Source organism: Garra rufa, chromosome 1, assembly GCF_049309525.1.
Source record: "Garra rufa chromosome 1, GarRuf1.0, whole genome shotgun sequence".
In the NCBI taxonomy this organism is placed as follows: Eukaryota; Metazoa; Chordata; class Actinopteri; order Cypriniformes; family Cyprinidae; genus Garra; species Garra rufa.
In genome coordinates, this window is record NC_133361.1 from 15,249,194 (window position 1) to 15,265,637 (window position 16,444).

Genomic DNA, 16,444 nt, shown 5'->3' on the forward strand with positions numbered 1-16,444 from the left:
ATGTTGATGTTTTATTGGTTAAAATGATGCTACCATCATGAAGATCAGTGTTTGCTTTAGTTGGGCTTTTGACCCTTTTAGTAATTCAAAGTAAATTGCTTTTAAGCAATTGTTATATTGTTCTGCAGTAAGTTTTTGCACATTACTGAATCAAAAACTTGTAGTAGCAGTCCAGTTAACATGTTTTGTTGTTAAATTATGTGAGTGAACATCATGAAAAGGTTAATCTTTGGTTAATAGACTGACATTCAACTATCAAACAGCTGGAGAGAAAGTCTTATGATGCCACTGTAATGCTAAAATATTGAGGAGAAACTAACAGCAGCTCAGGCTTTTAGACTGAAACACTTACCATACCATCCTCAACAGTGGTGACAATAATTCTTCATGCTGTAGTGCATGATGGGACTTTTTACTATGGTGTTACCCAACATGCATTGCAGCATGAAGAATTTAGTTCATTGTCACCATTGTTGAGATGAGATTCATATGCTGGTTCTTGATGTCTGCTTTATCTAAATAGCACGAGAGCTGAAGCTAATTGTATGTCCTACATGTAGCAGAATTTTTAATTTTGAACTATCAGAACAAAACTAAAAATTATATGTCAATCATCACAGAGCTACTCATTCAACACCTAAACACAATAGTAGTTACTCTACATATAATCAGGCCACTACCTACTAACTATCATATTACATTCAAACTCTCTAATCTATAGCACTACATATGATGATGCAGCAAGTGATCTAACATAAGTCAAGGGTCAAGAGCCCAACTAAAGCAAACACTGATCTTCATGATGGTAGCATCATCTTAACCAATGAAACATCAACATTTGATCCTCGGCTTTAAATTGTGACTTGAATAGAAAGACTTGGTCCCACCTCTGCCAGCTAGATTAAAAAAAAAAAAATATTGGATTAAAATTTTAATATGTAGAAATTAAACGATTAAATTGATCTGGTTGCACAATTAGAGTAAATTCTACTCAAAATAGTTTAGCTAAAATTATGAATATAATTAATCTGAAATTACTGAAAGAGATTAATAAACTCAACGTATAAAATATAAATTCACTCAACTTAAATATATCTGGATTTAGATAAATTTCGTGCAACCCCTTGACGTAATAAAATTATGTAAATTCAACAATTTTCAGTGTGTGAAATAAGTTAAAGCCACAAGTTTTGCAGTGTTAAACAGGGTGATAACTCATGTCTCAAGAGTCATGTTCAAAAAAGTACATTTACTTAAAGGTAATCAGAAAGCAAAGTAAATGTAAAACTTGATAAGTGAAAAAGAATGAGTAATCTGCATCGTTAGATATTTTATGGTCTGTCACATAAGCATTTCATCACTCGATAATAACATCTTTTCATTTTACCTACTGTACTGCAGCACATGACAAGTGCTAGGGAAAATGTATTGAATAGATGGATGTTCAATAATGTGACTGTTACTCCTACCTCTGCCACTCATTACCCACCCACAAAATGTATCTTCCCTGAACCTTGCTTCCAAACAAAATCCTTCCAAAGCCATTAATTGTTGTCTGACACTCACTAAAGACAGACAACTAAAAATAGGGCATCTGTCTTGGCTCTGTGTTAGGAATAACTTCATAAATACTAAGATTCTAGATTGATAATTCCTGCAGAAATTGACAGGTTGCCATTGTTCTGATTTGAATGTGCTTTTATCAGTTTTGAAAGCAGTGTTAGCATTTGAAAAGTGTGCTAAAAATGTAATGTTTTTCCAGTTGTGGTGTATGATGCATGCAATGAAAAATGACTCCCAATTTGGTCCACATAGACTTCTGTATAGCAGTTTTACATAAGTAAAACAAAATAAACTAGCAACAATCAAATATTTAAGAAAATATGCAACAAGACAACCAATTTGTCTTAAAAGGAGTTTTATTTGATTCATGCATCTTGTAGCCAGCACTGGAACACAATCATTTACAAGGGGACGTGTATGTAGTCTCGAATGAGTCACCTGAAAGGGAAAATATGGAAATGAGCTTGATCGCCTTATACATGAAATTCATCCCAAAGCACAAGTCAAAGATGGAAGAGTACTTGTCTGATAGTAGTCATAGACATTGATGACCGCCGGCTTGAGATTCCGCACTGCAAGAATCGGTTTCAGCTGCAGCCTATAGCTCATCGGGACACCTTTGGGAACCTGCGCAACCAATACAGACAGTTTCAAAAGGAATGAAAAGGAAAACACCAACATCTGGTGGTGGATGAGGATATACCCCTGACACTGTAAAGCGCTTTGAGCGTCCAGAAAAATCGCCAAATAAAATGTAACAAATTATTAACATCTTTAAATATTGGACAAAACCCATGACAAAAACAGTGCAAAGGTCACCGGTAGTGAATACACCGAATGCACGTCTCACCTCTTTCAGATAAACAAGCACATGATCATCTTCAGCATCGACCCGCTGCACTAATGGAGCGAAGGACTCCGGGGAAGATCCAAGCTGAAAGAAACCCCATCATTTACCAATTCAAGCTGATTCAAGGAACCCCAAGTCACCTTAAAAATGCAAACGAACCAGTGATGTGTCTGCAGTGAATCCCGACAAGAGCTTGATGTCCACCAGAACCATGTTAGTAGTTGGTTTTGCACCGTTGTATCTGAATTAAAGGAAATATAGATAAAAGAGCAGCTGCTTTTCTGTTCCAGTTCATTTTAAGAGCATCAAGCCAAACTTGCATTGCAAAATGTGACACTGAAGTGCTTCTGACTTGACATTAAACCTTGTACAGACATTTGTAGCTCAAAGATGGCATAAGAACACTGAACAAAAGATTTAAAACAAGAATTTATAGTTACCCTTGGTGTGAAACGCAACGTTAGTTTTGCTTTTGAGTCTTTACACAGACGCAAAGGGACACAAGACAAAGCGGTTCTTACTTCACTGTGAAATTCAGCATGAGACTGGCTCCAGGCGGCTGACAATCTCCAGTCACCTTCGCTTCAACACTCAGCGTTGTGGCAGCTTTAATGGGTGTTGGGATGTTGTAGAAACACGCAATCTATGATTGCAAAGCAAATCAAGGAGAATTAGGAGCACAATAGAAACAAAAATATAGGAGGTGCATATACAAACCTGCACAGACACACAGGAGGAGCCCTTTGCTTTAACACTATATTTGCCTGGAAAGCTCTTCAGCGGCTTCTCCTGAAAAAGCAGCCGGTTGTCCCGATTCACTTCGAAGGTATAAACGTCTCCTCCTGCCACTGACGACTGAACGGTAACTGTGCTGGATCCCTCCAAGCTGAACACTTGAGCAGCATACACCGACAGAGCATGAAGAGCCACCACTGTGTCCTAAAACAAACAGCTATTAAGGTATATTCACCTCATCCAACATTACAAATGTCCCAAAAACCATTTCAATGAATGCTGGAAACCAAACAGTTGCTGGTAGCCATTGAACTTTTACCTGTATTATGGCAGTCAATGACTACAGTCAATTGACCAATCTTCTGCTGAACACAAAAGAGGTGGAAGTCTCACAAGTTTGGAAAAAAGATCAAGTGCCAGAAATGATATTTCACTCAGTGTCAAATCTAGTTTCGTGACAAGTCATGTACAGTAGTCAACATTTGAAGTGGATCGAAAGAGTTCAAAGACAAGGGGTATCATTTTGGATTTAGGACAACTTCGACGAAAGGTTGATCCACTTCAAATGCGGACTACTGTCGTTCACGTCAAATGGACATTAATGGCACTTATTTCTATAGGTGAAATGGTTAAATACTAAAGGTGTTAAATCAGCAACATTGAAGTCCAATGCATTTCTGAAGTGCTGTTGTATATTTGCACTATGATTCGTTAATCACTGTATTTTGCCATTCTTGTAACATTTAAGCAACTTTACCCAAGAACAAGATAGCATTTGCATTTTACCAGCACATCCTCACCATTTAAATCCGTTCATACATTTGCAAGAGACTTTAATCTGAAGCAATTCAAGGTATAGTTTATATCAGACAGGAATTGAACCATACCATTACCCTGGTGTTGCCAACGCCACGCTCTGCAATTTGAGCTATAGCCATTTCCTCTCAAGTCATTTTGCATAAAAGCATCTGCTAAAATGCAACAAAGTGCGCATGAATCATGCATGTTTAATAGTTAGTCACCTGGGTGGAGAAAAAGCCTCCATAGGGATTCTGCTGGGCCACAAGCCAGTTGACAATGCGGTTAGCATAGCCCAGATTGGCTGTAGTTACAGGCTGCACAGCGAGAATGGCTAGCAGTACGTACGAGCTGATTTCCACTGCCAAAGTATCACCAGATGAAGTCTGAGACCAATGGAGTTTAGGACCTAAAAGACATGACAGAGGAGAGAACATACATTTGTGAAGCCTTTTTTTTTTTTCCTTAAAGCACCATAGAAGTAAAACAAGTCAATAAACCTGATTTTAAATCTCACCTTCAGAAATGGCAGTGTCGTCCAAGGCTGTTAAAAGCTGCGATCGAGTACTGGTTTCTCCAGCCAGACTAAAGGTGTAGGCGAGCAGAGCAGTGGCGTAGGTGTTTCCCAGGTTCCCAACAGAAGATCTCAAGCATGACAGAGCTTTAGTAATGGCAGGATCCTGAAATCAGAGCAAACCATTGGTAGTTTTAAAAGGCGCTGCATAAAGTTACAAAGACAGAATGTTGCAAATTACACAGTATCTACCAACAACCAAGAGATGCACACTTAATGCCTTTTACAATACTGCCCTCCAAAGGCAAAGCGCAGTAACTACACATTGTCAAAACTGAGTTAAGGCTTAAAACAGACTTTGTGACAACTGTTTTGTCTTGTGGCAAAGTCTCCTAGTTAAATTGTCCCGTTTCAGAGAAACAAGATTTAACATGTTTGACTAGCTCATGTAAAAACTTTAAAGGCATTTTTCTCAGTTTCAGTGTTGGCGTAGTTACTGCATTGTACCTTTGGAGGGCAGAATAGTTCAGCCTTATAGAAAGCAGCAATAAAGTAATAAATCTTTAAAACCGAGTAGTTTACCAGTATTACTCTCATGTCCTAGCTTTGTCCAATTTAAAAGCAATCAAATTAAGACTACAAACTTGAAAGAACAGACATGTCATATTCTTACCGTGACAGGGACACCTAGTTCAAGCAGTGATGCAACGATGTAGCCGGTCATGGTGACACTATCCCCCACTCCACCCTAAAAGGCAGCAGATTCAGGAAAATCATCCTCAGATTGGTTAGGGAGCATTTTCGGAAAAAAAAAAAAAAAAAAAAAAAAAAAAAAAAAAAAAAAAACACACCACACACCACACACAACCCACGTACCTTCATGTCATTGTGGTACAGAGTTCCCTGCTGCATAAAACAACCATCAGAACCCTGCGTGCTTATCAACCAGTCCCTTGCGCTCTGAAGGACATTCGGATCGATGTAAATGAATTTCCTCGCAAGGCCAAAAGATCTCAGGACGAAGGCGGTCAACCTGATCGTTTAGGAATTTATTCAAACTGCTTCAATGGTATCCAAAACTACAAGCGCTGCATGAAACTCACCATGTATTGGATGCATCGTAACCAAATGTGCTGTATGAACCATCACTGTGCCTGTAGTTCAGCTGTCCTTGGTATCCTGTTCAAGTCAAAAGCCACATGGGAATTTGATCAGGAAGGATTAGACAGTCTAAAGCACCCCAATGAAGAGGACTTGAGATTTAGTCTAAATACTAAATGGATTTGGTTGTCTGTACCGCTCTGAAGGTAACCAATGGCAGTTGCTCGGATGGTTGCGGTGAGCTGTGTTGTGACTTCCAGATACATCAGGATGTAAATATTGGGAGCAAGAACTATCATATTCTGTTCGCCGCAGCCAGAAGGCACCCGCAATAAGCCATCAAGATTCTTTAGCGCACGCCCCATTATGTCCCCTATGAGAGAAGAGAAACCAAAAACACACTTAGGATAAAGCCAGTTGCAGATGATTATGCTTATCATGGAAATGTGCTTTATCTTGCAGCCCTACTGTGACAATTTCTCTCCATTAACTGCCTTACCAATGACTGAAACTGAGCATTTGGCTGATCCCTGAATCATGTTTCTTGGAAAGATGAGCGTCACATCTTCTGACAGGATGCTTCCTGTGGATTAAATTTAAAAATAGATCATGGAGAACTATGGTTCCTTTTGGTGGTATAGGGAAAAGACATTTGAGGCACCGAGTGCAAACAAACCTTTTGGACACAGTAACCAACTCTCAGTGATTGTCCTTTCAACTCCTTCAGCCTACAGAAGCAAACACCACATCAATTAAAGCACAATGCAGGGCTCTCAAGTCTCACGCATTCACCGTGAGACACATGCATTTCAACCAGTTCACACGCCACACCTTGTATTTCTCACGCTGAAAAGTAAGGGATAACTTGTCCCACTATATGGTGTTAATGGACGAGGTGCAGGCTTTGCAGAGAGAAGTACTCTGCCAAGCTCATAGCTGTCTTAAGTTAAATGGCACCTACCAGCCAAAAAATTAGAATTTGCTGTTTTCTGGTATATTACGTGATCCCGCAACAATCTCGTTCGTCACTAGGCAACGTAGACGCGCACACACGGGACAAGGCCAGCGGTGGAATCGTTGCGGGGCTGCCGCTTTCTCTCGCAGTGGAAGTGTTTAGTACAGTTGAGGAGGTGGTCGCGTTGCGGTCTTGGAGCGGACGTTGCCATTTGTATTTACTAGAAACTAAATAAATGCAGTAGGGTTTTTCATATTTATTTTTATTTTTTTCCATTTTACGATTCCTAGACAAAATCACTTGCCTGTGATCAAAGATAGTGAGAACTGATGTTGGGGATTATAGCCAAATTTGCGCAAAATTATTAGTTCAACAGTTTTAACTAATTGTGGGCCTGAAATTAAGGAAAAGACAAGATAATTGGTAAATCTGCTAAAAAAGACAGACAAAATCATCCAAATAAAATAAATTTGTTTTATATATATTTCAAAACACAAATGTATCAACATTGTTGGGAAGGTTATTTTGGAAATGGGCTGTAATAGGCTACAGATTAAATTTCCCTAATTAAAATGTAATTTAAAAGTAGTGTAACTATTTCAATTGCTTTAGAGGTAATGTAACATTACATTTGATTACTAAATTTCTAAGGAATGTTTTCAACTGTTAATCCTTTTAAAAACTTAAGCAGGCAGGTTTACCTTACAGTAGCACTCAACACTAATTACTGTCAATTTTACAAAATCCTTCATCACTTGAATTAAGATTATATAAAATTTAATTTAAGCACAGCCACCACAAAATCTTTAGCACCTGTTTAACTCCTGAAACATTGGTGTCTCTTATTTTAAAGCAGTCAATGCGATTTGGGAAATAAACCAATCAAAATATTTACATGTAACCCACTTTGTAATTGTAAACATTTTTAAAAGTAACTGTAATTTAACTATATTTGTTATTTCTCAGTAACTGTAACTGATTAGTTAAATGTCATTAATTAAATTACATAATTCATTACATGTAACTAATTACTCTAGCTAGTTCAAGCCCCTACCACTGTCATCAAGGCATCAAAGTGTGCAATAAACACTAATGCCATTTTGTATTTCAAGTAAGATGAAATATGTACCCTCTCTTTCACAAACACACAGATTGACATACAGGAAGATTGCAGAACTTGCTCATAGCATGTATGTTTACAGTATGTGCATTGAGCACTGCTGTTTAGTTTGCTCATTTGCAAAATTTTTACTTTTGATACATATGATTTGAAATATTTAAAACATTTTATTTTTATGAATTTGACTTATCAGATCTACCAGTTGTTATATTTTTTATTTTGTGCTGGTTAATTATGAACAATGGATAGTTGAACTTTTACCAAAAACTGGAGAGAATTGCGTGGGGCAGAGGGGCCGCTGCTGCAAATATTAGAGTGACTCCTCCCCTAACAGATAAAATCTCACTCCAAACTTTTTCCAAAACTTGAGCCCTGACAATGAGCTCCACTGTCAAACCCCAGAAGGCTGCTCAACACTTACCAGAACAAGTAGACTTCGAGTGACTACGTCAACACGTCCTCTCGTCGGCACGGTCACAACCTCATTACCGCACAGAGACTGGGATTGTTCAGCCTGAGCGCTGACCGTCACATTCGCAGTTCCTAAAGTACAGACAGAAGGTCAACAACACTTCCCATACAACTCAACTCTGAAATACAGTTGAAAACAGACCTAGAACAGAAGCCATTAAAACCCATTTAAAGGTCTTCCTCGCATTGGCACAGAGACAGGATGAATATGGGTCAGTAAGTGATCGAAGAGTGAAGCTTGAGGATGGTGTTGGAGTCACTTTAACCTACCAATGAACAACAAATGGACACTGAGCAAAGAACTGGATCTCTTTTCTCTATGGATCCATTATCTCAATAAAAGTGAAACCAGACCATGATGCATTTGGACAGATAGTTAAAGACTGTGGCCCTCAGCTCAAAACTCTCCCCACGGACAATGGAGTATGGCAGGGAAAGCTCCAGAAAGAAGGGCTGGAAGACGGTCAGCAGAGCAGGAGGAGCCAGACCGAGACCTTTGGAGGACAGACAGAAGGCCTCGGTCTCCCACGTTGTGATTGTGTCAGGAACCTTAAGAGGAACTTGTGTGGATCCAGACTCTCTGAAGAAAGGACACCAGAAGTAGAAGGGGTACAATTTGTTAGGAGGCTTCAGATAGTAGTAGGGATGGCTCGATACGTGTATCGGTATCGTTCGGTTCTCGGACAAATTCCAAATGGAAGTGATCATCCCTATCACCTTTGTGGGGGACTTGGGGCACGTGCATGTCATAATGTAGTCGTTTGCAATGCACTTGGCGAAGGGAGCGATGTAATTTCCTCATTATTATCTTCAGCTGGGATGTTTACGTGACAACACAGCATGGTCTCTGTCAGCAGATGTCGCTGTTTAATGTCATTTTACTGTTAGCATAACTAAGCGAATCTGCTTAGTGCTGACAGACACGGGTATGTTCGACTTGAAGCGGCGCTGCAGCGACCAATCTGTGTATGATATCAAAATACTGCGAAAGCGCTTGAAAGCTGATTGTTCCATATTCTTGTTATAATCACTCTTCGCGTTGCTCTGATGTCATACACCGATCGGTGCCTGTAGCGCCGCTTCAAGTCAAACACACCCGTGTCTGTCAGCACTAAGCAGATTCGCTTAGTCCCCTCACAAAGGTGATAGGGATGATCACTTCCATTTGGAATTTGTCCGAGAACCGAACGGTACCGATACACGTATCGAACCATCCCTAGATAGTAGCATGTGCTGTAAAGGGCAGAATAGCCTCATTTACCCCACTTGAGCGAGTTGCCAGATCCACGTTTCTGGAAAGTAAGTCCTGACGGTCACATCAACAGAAGAACTGCTCTCGCCTCCAACACTTTCTGCGACTGCAGCAGGAGCCATTTCAGCCATCGCAAAGGCAACAGGTTGACGGAAAAACTTGACTGAAACCAAAAGAGAAGCCATGAATGTCAAGTCATGTGCACACACGGCAAATTGAAGGTTAAAAACCTAAGAGACACACCATCACGGAAGTTGCGATAGTAATTCAAGCCTCTGTACATCAGGCATTGTGGTTCTTGGATGGGCAAATTGGTTGCAATCTTCATCCCCATGCTCTGTCAGAACAGGTCAAAAAGAAATTTGAATTCAGGGAGCATTCAGTGACTACGATTATAAACCAGGTTCTACCTTGAAGGTTTCATAAGCTTGGTCTGTAGGCACAGCTCGACGGGGCCGAACATTTAGGCATTCCTGTTCATCTTCAACACTGAAAGGATAATCTGATAGCGATTGCACTGGGAGAAGGTTGAACACCTATAAACATAAGGGGAAAAAGCTGAGTCTTGCAAAGTAGTTTAAAAGAGACACTTTGGGTGGTCTAATCACCATGAGTGCTTATCTAGTTAATATAAGAGGACTAAACTTAAAAGCTCACATAAACACAACTGTAAAAAGCAAAGTGTAGGAATCAAATCATAGCATGTTGATAGCATTCTAGTCAGATATAAAACATATTTTAAAAGATCAACAACATACTCTCATCCAGATAGTTTCAAACAAGAATGGATTAATTGCACATGGCTACCGCTTCAGCACTCAGACGTCTTCCAGGCTCCATGATCAGGACACTCTGATCAACAGCACTGAGGCCACACAGGGATACTGCTTGAGCAGAGACAGTCAAAACATTTCCCTCACCAGGAACGGCCGTAGCCGGGGAGAACTGCAGAGACACCTGGAACAAGAACCAGCTCACAAGGTGAAGGAAACATTACAGCTACCCACATGAAGGAAGACGCATATGCACACCATACCTGGTTATTGAAACACATTTTCGTGTCAAAAGCCGCACTAACAGCCGCTACATTTTGACTGGGAAGAACACAGAAAGCCAGAATCTGCACTACTGGAGCCATATTGACACCAACAGACAGCTGAAATGACACTGTGCCACTCGTGACGGTATCAAAATCCCTTGCTTGAATCTTTTGAAATCCATGCAGAACGATCACTCCTCTGGACAAGACCTAGCAGAAGACAGAAAACCAGACTGATGCACAAAAGTTGCCAGGCAAACAAACCATCACAACCACAACACACTGTACCATATAGATGATGTCAACACTGTAGTCACCAGTCTCTCCAACAAAGGAATACTTGACGGTCACTGGATATGCAGTGCCACATTTCAGTGGCTGCTCAAGCTTCTCTATAGTCAGTTCACTAAACGTTGGGGTGACGGGAGTAGCAGCTTGAAGAAGTGGAATTACCCTCATATCTGTACTGAAGTATGGTGATTTATAACCATAAACAACCTGTGAAGTTGCACTTGCCTGGGAAACAAATGAAGGAAATTGGCTTCTTGCAAGATAAAGGCTTTACTCAAAATAGAAGGATAGACAAATCATACCACCAGATTCAGATCAACTTCAGGAAAATTAGCAGTGTTGAGGGAGAACACAGCCAGTCCATTCTGGTCTGTAGTCAGATTCAACAGCAGTTTGTTTGGCCATTGGCTACCATCCAGGAGATAAACCTCCTTGCTTGCGATTGGCGTCCCATTGAAATAAGTTGCCAAGATCTGTTGAGAAAGATAAAAGTTAGGAAATGAACAAGGCGAAAGATTCCGCAAGAAACTATGAACCTTTACATGCCTTTGCTTTAATCGTTGACCCATGGTCAAAAAACTCTGGGAGGTCCACAAACGTGACCTTGCCAACTTCAAACGTAATGGACACGGTTGTGGATTTAAACATGACCACATCTGAAAAGGAAAAGAAAAGCCACAGACATCAAGACCCCAAATAAAGTAAAGTAGTTTCAAATTAGCCAATAGCTCACCTGTTCCCTCCTCAGTGACATTTATATTAACAAGGAACGCATCTTGCAGATTATTCTCAAATCTGGTGTTGAAAAACGTTGATATACTGAATATAAGGGAGGCACAGCCGGTGTTGTTCATCTGGTAACAAAAAAAGATTTTCAGATTACAAAGTCAGCATATCAGACAAGACTAATCCTTTCCTGTACAACAGCAGCAGTAACAAACCTTGGCAGTTTTATTAAGGCAGACACGAGTCAAGCCCGGAACCACAGCGTATGGAGACGGCTCACGGCACACTTCCACCAACGTTTGACCAGGTACAGGTTGCCCATATGTGTACCTAGGAAAACACTAGATTAAGATCAATAATTTACCATCCAAAAGACAAAATCAAGAAAAGTTACTTACTTGGCACAAGCCTCCACCTTCAGTCCTACATCTCCAACACTATGCATCTGTGGCGCAGCGACAGTGACATCAAACTTGGGTAAAACTAAACAAGTTATTTAAATTAGGACCTCAGATCTGCGATCATTGCTACCAGACACATCGCATGTGGTGACTCACCATATTTTTTCACCTCAAAAACCTGCGAGATAATTCGGTCACCAATAAAAGCTCTCAGTGTGTACATCCCAACCTGAGCTTCTGGATTTAACTGATGAGAAAGCTCCAATATCCACCTCGTTGACGAAACATTTGTCCACTGACCAATGCGGTTTCCATGATTGTCCTATTATGGGGGTAAAGTGAACGGAAGCACACAAATAACTTGCAGAAAACACATCTCCAAAGACTTGCACTGGAGCAAACTCACCTCCACCACCACCAGACTGTACTGTAAGGACATAAACAGAGGAATTAAGCACATAAAGAGTCATGAAAATCACAAAGATGAAAGACAAATCAGGTCTTACCATTTGATCAAGAGGAACAAATTTGGCATCCATGGTCACAACTCTGAAATTCACTGCAAAATGAGAATTGATTTACATAATGGACTTTCCACATGCTCAAGTGCATCAAGTTCTGAACAAGTCATTCACAGCTCACCTGTTTGTCCTGGATTGTAGATGGGTTTGTCTGTTTGGATGAATGTCAAAGGCAGGTAAGGTCTGAACATCACTTTCCTCTCTTCAATCATTTTGAAGGACCTCCCTTTAACCACCACCTGCAGTTTCTGCACTGACTCTGCATCTGCTTGAGGAGCCTGTAGAGGAATGGGTTTTTAATGGGCATAAGACCAGACAAGCATTCCATTTGCAGTATGATAACAGACCTGGAAACTAAAACACCGGTGAAACTCCAGCTGAGATATCTGCTGCACAAGTTGAGTTGCCACATTTTTGTCATCAAGCAGAGAAATGGTCATTGTGAGACTCTCATTGGGTTTCAGAAGACTCGCACACAATTTGGCACCAGAGCCAGACTCAATCACTGCAGGAAATGTCACCATGAAGAACCTGTGGAAACATATTGAAGTTTAACTACAAGGAATCTGCTCCAAACACATACTTGTGTAGGTGTGCGGTCACAGAGAGACACAGTCAATGGTAATACTCACGGCCCTGATTCCTGCCTATTAACCGCAGAAGGCCCTGGTCTCTGTCCATCCACAGCGAAGAAGAAAAGGACGAAAATAAATCTTTTCCAAAGCCAAATCTCCATCACAACCATGAAGAACAATCATCCAAGAAGAAAATTATATATCCCTTTCAGAAACCCGACAAGTATTTACTGCTCTTCAGCTTATTTCAACCAGCTAATACTTCATGAGTTTTAAAACCTGTCTCAGGACACTCTCAGCACTGCACAGTTTTCTGTCTCCTTCATCTAACACACCTGATTCAACTCAATCAGCTCATTAGTGGAGACACAGCACCTGAATTGGTTCCCTCTGCCATGCAAAGATTTTACTAGCTCCCTCTCCTCATTCAGCAACTTCAAATGAAGCTTGATTCGTTTTTGCTTGAGCTAAGACTTGAGTTTTCTGTAAATCTGGGGAGGTAACTCTTTTTAAACTCAAGTCATATTACTGGAAAATTTGGAAATAATTTTGATTCCAGAGTTTCCAAGTTAGGCTGGTGATTTAAACATGGTGGCTGGGACAACCATTGCCATCAGTGCTGTTCTCACAATGGTTTCACTGGTTATAATAGTAATATAATATAATGGTAACTTATCGCCATCTATCGATGGCTTGTTAAAACCACTAAATCCCAATGAAATATGTCCCAAAACACTACAGGGAACCATTTTAAAGAAGTTTTTAAAAGTTAACATGTGATGGTGTGTATTGTATATTGGTAGTTAAACCATTAGAATTCTTGTCATGGTTTGTATGCTCTAATATATACACATACAGTCTATTAAAGCTTACATTGATTGCAATGGAATTCTTTTCTAGTTTAGAGCTGCTTTACAGCAGAATTGAATTGTTTGCATTGCCAAATCATTTTCCTGTGTGTGTGTGTGTGTGTGTGTGTGTGTGTGTGTGTGTGTGTGTGTGTGTGTGTGTGTGTGTGTCACTGTAACACTGCTTTGAAACAATCTGTAAACTGCTGTAAAATAATGGCGAATTGACTTGAATATACCATTTTATGGAAAAGATCCATAATACAGAAGAGAATGTTAAAATTAAGAGGGATTTTTACATTTTGCTATGAGTGTAAAATAAGTCAAATCCACAAGTTTTGCTGTGTTAAAAGGGATGATAACTTTCGTCTCAAGAGTCATTTTCTAAAAGTATATTTACTTAAAGGAAATCACAAAGTAAATGTAAAACTTGTAATTTGTATCATTAGATATTATTGTCACTATTAAATGTCAAGAACATTGCTAAGCTGAATGAAAGGAACATGCTTATTTATCTAAAATCTGCAATTTGATCTCGCACCGTTGCATTATATCTGCAAGCAAAACCAAACAAGAACGCCTTTTACAGTCGATATAAACAAATTAGTGGCTTTAAGAACAACACAAACTGGCAGTGAGAAAGTCATATGTTTAAATCATCAAAACTAGTCAAGAACATTTATCAGTAGCAGACTGTTTTTTTTTTATTTTTTATTTACTGTAACACCTGATGCACCTGATGGATGCAGTTGTCCAAATTGGAGATCATTCCATAGATATAACTCAAAAACAAAGAACATACAATACAGTTTATTGATATCTAGTTCAATATCTTAAAAAGATTAAAGTGTACAGTCGTGGCCAAAAGTTTTGAGAATTACATAAATATTGGAAATTGGAAAAGTTGCTGCTTAAGTTTTTTTAATAGCAATTTGCATATACTCCAGAATGTGATCAGATAAATTGCATAGTCCTTCTTTGCCATGAAAGTTAACTTAATCCCGAAAAAAAAAATGCTTTCCACTGCATTGTTAAGAAGGCTCCAGGGCGTCCAAGAAAGTCCCGCAAGCGCCAGGATCGTCTCCTAAAGACGATTCAGCTGCGGGATCGGAGTGCCACCAGTGCAGAGCTTGCTCAGTAATGGCAGCAGGCAGGTGTGAGCGCATCTGCACGCACAGTGAGGTGACGACTTTTGGAAGATGGCCTGGTGTCAAGAAGGGCAGCAAAGAAGCCACTTCTCTCCAAAAAAAAACATCAGGGACAGATTGATCTTCTGCAAAAAGTATGGCGAATGGACTGCTGAGGACTGGGGCAAAGTCATATTCTCAGATAAAGTCTCTTTCCGATTGTTTGAGGCATCTGGAAAATGGCTTGTCCGGAGAAGAAAAGGTGAGCGCTACCATCAGTCCTGTGTCATGCCAACAGTAAAGCATCCTGAGAACATTCATGTGTGGGGTTGCTTCTCATCCAAAGGAGTGGGCTCACTCACAATTTTGCCCAAAAACACAGCCATGAATAAAGTATGGTACCAAAACACCCTCCAACAGCAACTTCTTCCAACAATCCAACAACAGTTTGGTGAAGAACAATGCATTTTCCAGCACGATGGAGCACCGTGCCATAAGGCAAAAGTGATAACTAAGTGGCTCGGGGACCAAAACATTGACATTTTGGGTCCATGGCCTGGAAACTCCCCAGATCTTAAAACTTGTGGTCAATCCTCAAGAGGCGGGTGGACAAACAAAAACCCACTAATTCTGACAAACTCCAAGAAGTGATTATGAAAGAATGGGTTGCTATCAGTCAGGATTTGGCCCAGAAGTTGATTGAGAGCATGCCCAGTCGAATTGCAGAGGTCCTGAAAAAGAAGGGCCAACACTGCAAATACTTACTCTTTGCATAAATGTCATGTAATTGTCGATAAAAGCCTTTGAAACGTATGAAGTGCTTGTAATTATATTTCAGTACATCACAGAAACAACTGAAACAAAGATCTAAAAGAAGTTGAGCAGCAAACTTTGTGAAAACTAATATTTGTGTCATTCTCAAAACTTTTGGCCACGACTGTATCCCCTCACACCCGGGCCCTACCGCACCGAGCGGGTCTCAAACCCGGGTCTCCGGCACGGGAGGCGGACGCACTAACAAGGAGGCTAAAGGCAGAAACCTCTAGCGTCAGTCGCTAGTGCGTCTCTTGAGATCAGGGGAGTGAGGTTTACCTGCACAGCACCTACTGGCTGGCCTCCGTTACACTACTATACCTTAAGAACTATTCCAGTGCATAGTAAAAAGGTGATATAAAACATGAACATATAAGCATTATAATACCCATTCCCCAGCGTCAGTAAAAAGTTTGCTCAAATTCATATTAAAGGATTCACATTATGGTGTATTTGAGCTGTAACCATATAACCATCTACCCAATTACCAATTCTAAATAACAGTAAGTGTGAACATGAGGATGGGTGTCTACTGGAGTCGCTCCTGCTCCAGCCACACCACGGCGTTCTACTGGCTCAGGATAGTGCTGCGTATGACGGCCAGAAGCTCGTCTGTGCAGCTCCATGTGTTTGGCTCCACTGTACTGAACATCACAGGAAGAGTCTCCAGCTGCAGCTCCTCCATCTGAAAGGCCTCCATCAGGTCCTCCTCTCTGTGGCCTAATAACAGCTTCTTGAAACACA

At 40.3% G+C, this 16,444-nt stretch overlaps 1 protein-coding gene across 1 annotated transcript in view; it reads right to left on the bottom strand.

Moving 5' to 3' along the window:
- Positions 1 to 1,960: 1,960 nt before the first annotated feature.
- Positions 1,961 to 16,444, bottom strand: part of LOC141289750 (alpha-2-macroglobulin-like) — a 17,932-nt gene continuing 3,448 nt past the window's right edge. Inside the window, exons 2-35 of the mRNA XM_073821967.1 lie at positions 16,273 to 16,433; positions 12,685 to 12,868; positions 12,459 to 12,615; positions 12,323 to 12,375; positions 12,223 to 12,243; positions 11,973 to 12,138; positions 11,814 to 11,898; positions 11,631 to 11,745; positions 11,423 to 11,543; positions 11,236 to 11,345; positions 10,992 to 11,162; positions 10,687 to 10,914; positions 10,396 to 10,608; positions 10,167 to 10,316; positions 9,770 to 9,895; positions 9,603 to 9,696; positions 9,369 to 9,522; positions 8,462 to 8,687; positions 8,250 to 8,373; positions 8,058 to 8,179; positions 6,238 to 6,289; positions 6,061 to 6,144; positions 5,758 to 5,934; positions 5,564 to 5,639; positions 5,337 to 5,493; positions 5,134 to 5,208; positions 4,464 to 4,626; positions 4,171 to 4,355; positions 3,131 to 3,352; positions 2,935 to 3,056; positions 2,573 to 2,654; positions 2,414 to 2,497; positions 2,085 to 2,190; positions 1,961 to 2,001 (exon numbers count right to left, since the gene is read on the bottom strand). Coding sequence (XP_073678068.1) covers positions 1,961 to 2,001; positions 2,085 to 2,190; positions 2,414 to 2,497; positions 2,573 to 2,654; positions 2,935 to 3,056; positions 3,131 to 3,352; positions 4,171 to 4,355; positions 4,464 to 4,626; positions 5,134 to 5,208; positions 5,337 to 5,493; positions 5,564 to 5,639; positions 5,758 to 5,934; positions 6,061 to 6,144; positions 6,238 to 6,289; positions 8,058 to 8,179; positions 8,250 to 8,373; positions 8,462 to 8,687; positions 9,369 to 9,522; positions 9,603 to 9,696; positions 9,770 to 9,895; positions 10,167 to 10,316; positions 10,396 to 10,608; positions 10,687 to 10,914; positions 10,992 to 11,162; positions 11,236 to 11,345; positions 11,423 to 11,543; positions 11,631 to 11,745; positions 11,814 to 11,898; positions 11,973 to 12,138; positions 12,223 to 12,243; positions 12,323 to 12,375; positions 12,459 to 12,615; positions 12,685 to 12,868; positions 16,273 to 16,433 — 4,407 coding nt within the window. The remainder of the gene's footprint in view (positions 2,002 to 2,084; positions 2,191 to 2,413; positions 2,498 to 2,572; positions 2,655 to 2,934; positions 3,057 to 3,130; positions 3,353 to 4,170; positions 4,356 to 4,463; positions 4,627 to 5,133; positions 5,209 to 5,336; positions 5,494 to 5,563; positions 5,640 to 5,757; positions 5,935 to 6,060; positions 6,145 to 6,237; positions 6,290 to 8,057; positions 8,180 to 8,249; positions 8,374 to 8,461; positions 8,688 to 9,368; positions 9,523 to 9,602; positions 9,697 to 9,769; positions 9,896 to 10,166; positions 10,317 to 10,395; positions 10,609 to 10,686; positions 10,915 to 10,991; positions 11,163 to 11,235; positions 11,346 to 11,422; positions 11,544 to 11,630; positions 11,746 to 11,813; positions 11,899 to 11,972; positions 12,139 to 12,222; positions 12,244 to 12,322; positions 12,376 to 12,458; positions 12,616 to 12,684; positions 12,869 to 16,272; positions 16,434 to 16,444) is intronic.